At 35.1% G+C, this 2726-nt stretch overlaps 1 protein-coding gene across 1 annotated transcript; it reads right to left on the minus strand.

Annotated features, from left to right (window-relative positions):
- Window positions 1-635: 635 nt before the first annotated feature.
- On the minus strand, window positions 636-2407 carry LOC108752535. The gene is made up of 3 exons (XM_018493388.1): window positions 2235-2407; window positions 1880-2170; window positions 636-886 (listed from the first exon to the last, which is right to left on the minus strand). Exons 2-3 carry the CDS (start codon window positions 2120-2122, stop codon window positions 815-817), a joined length of 315 nt encoding a protein of 104 aa, XP_018348890.1. The 5' UTR covers window positions 2123-2170; window positions 2235-2407; the 3' UTR covers window positions 636-814.
- Window positions 2408-2726: the final 319 nt, after the last annotated feature.

The raw sequence follows: 2726 nt of genomic DNA on the forward strand, positions 1-2726 counted from the left end.
CACAGAATATATATATATATATATATATATATATATATATAAAACTTTCCTATGTGTCGTAGAGCAATTTATTTCTGTGATTACTTACATTAGTTTCAAAATAAATAATGCATGTAATAAATAATAAATTAAATTTGAATCTAATCTAATACATTTCTCATTAAATTATTTAACTGTATTATTTTAGTTAAATTAATGACATATTGAGTAGGAACAGTCTATAGAAATGATTAAAAATAATTCAAATTGGATATAATATGACATTATGAATTTAATAGTGTATATCATTACTGTTACTTATAGCATGAAATATATGAATAATTTAATAATTAAACTTAAAAACAAATAGAGGATCAATGCATATTATAATTTACTTAAATTAATCGCATTTAGAGTACATTTTATTTAAGTTTTTTCTTATACATTTTATTACTTTATTGTTCATTGATGTTTTCAATAAAAACACCAGACTATCTCAGAAAAAATTATCATATACCATGAAGTAATCGCTGTTAGACGACACCAAAGACTGTCGCACAATGCCGGACGTCACCAAACGACTGTCGGATGTTTATTAATATTATCGGATTAAAATATACAATTAATTAGTCGCTGAATGCGTTCTGATTTTGGCGCGCCGCGCCGTCGTAAGTTTTTTACAATACGTTTTTTTCGCATCGAGCGAGAGAAAAACAAGACTCGTCTTCGTCACATTCTCGCATTCTCGCACTCTTGTAATGTGCAGAATGAAGACGTCGTCATTACTGATACTCCACGACGACGTAAAATTGTGCGCTTCTAAAGAGCAGGTTTTTCATTTTGATTGATCATTATCGGCCGTACCATTAAATTCACTGACCGGAGATATAATATGCGCGTCAACATTCTGCAAATCCAATTAGCAATGGTGCCATCAAGTTCCACATTTTCAAGTTAAAGATTATTTATTGTCGTTCTTAAGGTTCCAAACTAAATGCTGCGATTATATAGAATTATGACGTCAGAAGCTAGAAATACGTCGCTCCTGATTTTCTTCCGACAGTAAATTTTCACGTCGTTATTCATGTTTGATAAAGTGCTTCTTGAATTAATTATCCCTCGTCATAATAAAATATTTCTAAACAATTTTATCAGATAATTTGTTCTTGTATAATTATTTCTATGTAAATCCTAATTAGGTATACAAATATTAATAAAGCAACAAGAAATTGTAATTAAAATTATCCTACCTGCAAAGAGCGTCCGCAAAAATCGTCCATTTTTTGGGCCCTTAATTTTGGAACTAAACTGTGTGCCAAATTTTACCTTACATATTAATCACAGAGATATTAATCACAGAGAAGTTTGAAGATGAGGTGACAATTATTATCAGAATTGGAAATGTAAAAGAAAATGGATTTTTGCATAGACGTGATCCCTCTCCCTTTCTTTCCAACTATGATAACAATTGTCATCTCAATCTCTCTAAAACTTCTTTGTAATTAATATCTCATTGTAAGGTATCATTTGGCACACAGTTCAGTTAAAAAATTAAGAATCTAAAAAACGGGCAAAAAAACCACTTTTGCCCTTTCCAATTCTAGCTGAATGGACAATGTGGACAATATGTGGGGAATATATATATAATATATAACATATAGAATTCATAACGAATGATTTAATTAGAAAGACGTCTTTACACGCCGTTCGCAAAACACAAGATATTAAAAGCCCATGGTTGAGAGATTTCTGGTATTCCTTGAACACCCTATATAGTGCTTCGATTTACCCTAATCCTCCTTGGAGCGGTCTACAGTCCACCGGCGCGCGACGTGACGACGATCGGAGCCGGCGTTCTGATATCGCAAACGGTTTCGCGGCATCAAGGCCGCCTCCTTACCCGAGATCTTGTCTCGCCTCGATGACTCACGCCTAGCTTGGCCGCTGCCTGCTGCCTCGCCACTTCCTTCCACCTTCGAGGTTGCCCGAGAGACCAACCGCGGCCGCCTCCGCCGCCGCTTCTTGCGCTTAGCTTAGCATACCTTGTAGAGAAACGGTGACTGTAGTCCATCGCCGCTGCACGGCTACTTTTTTGCCCGGGGAAATGGAGATCGCGATGGGAAGAGGAAGCATTGCCCAGCATCGCCGCGCGCGGAGGTCTGTTTCTTGCGATACGTTTAACCCTTTAGGCCTGTAAAGTAGTAGTGGTAGTAATAGTAGTTCCACCCGGAAGACTCGTCCTTCTGAAATTCTACCTCGAGTCGCTGTGGTAGTCCGAGGCAAGATAGTTTCAGGGTGATACCACTGGACTTCAAAGTAAGAAATCGGTAGACGTTGCGATGAAGCCGAGATGACGATCGATGGCGTGTTTAACCTTTGACTCACAACCGCATTGTGTGTTAACAGTTAGTCGAGGATCATTGTGCAATCTGTCCTGTATATCATTGAGAAACGTAACGCAGTTTGTTTTCTATGATAAAAGAACATGAATCACCATGGTAAATAAGATTAATATATGTATAATGTAATCATAACTTTAATCCTTTCTAAAAACACTAAATTAGGAATGACGGAAATAAAAATCTCTGCTTCAATTTCACTATCTGTATTCTGTAGCAGTAAGAATTACAAGAAATAGAGTTACTACACTGAGAGAAAAATGTTTTGTATTTGTAACTATAATTATATATTACTTAATTATTATTATAATAATTAATTATTACTATAATAATTTTATAATTATATTT

The sequence above is a fragment of the Trachymyrmex septentrionalis genome, unplaced genomic scaffold (assembly GCF_001594115.1).
Source record: "Trachymyrmex septentrionalis isolate Tsep2-gDNA-1 unplaced genomic scaffold, Tsep1.0 scaffold60, whole genome shotgun sequence".
NCBI classification, from domain to species: domain Eukaryota; kingdom Metazoa; phylum Arthropoda; class Insecta; order Hymenoptera; family Formicidae; genus Trachymyrmex; species Trachymyrmex septentrionalis.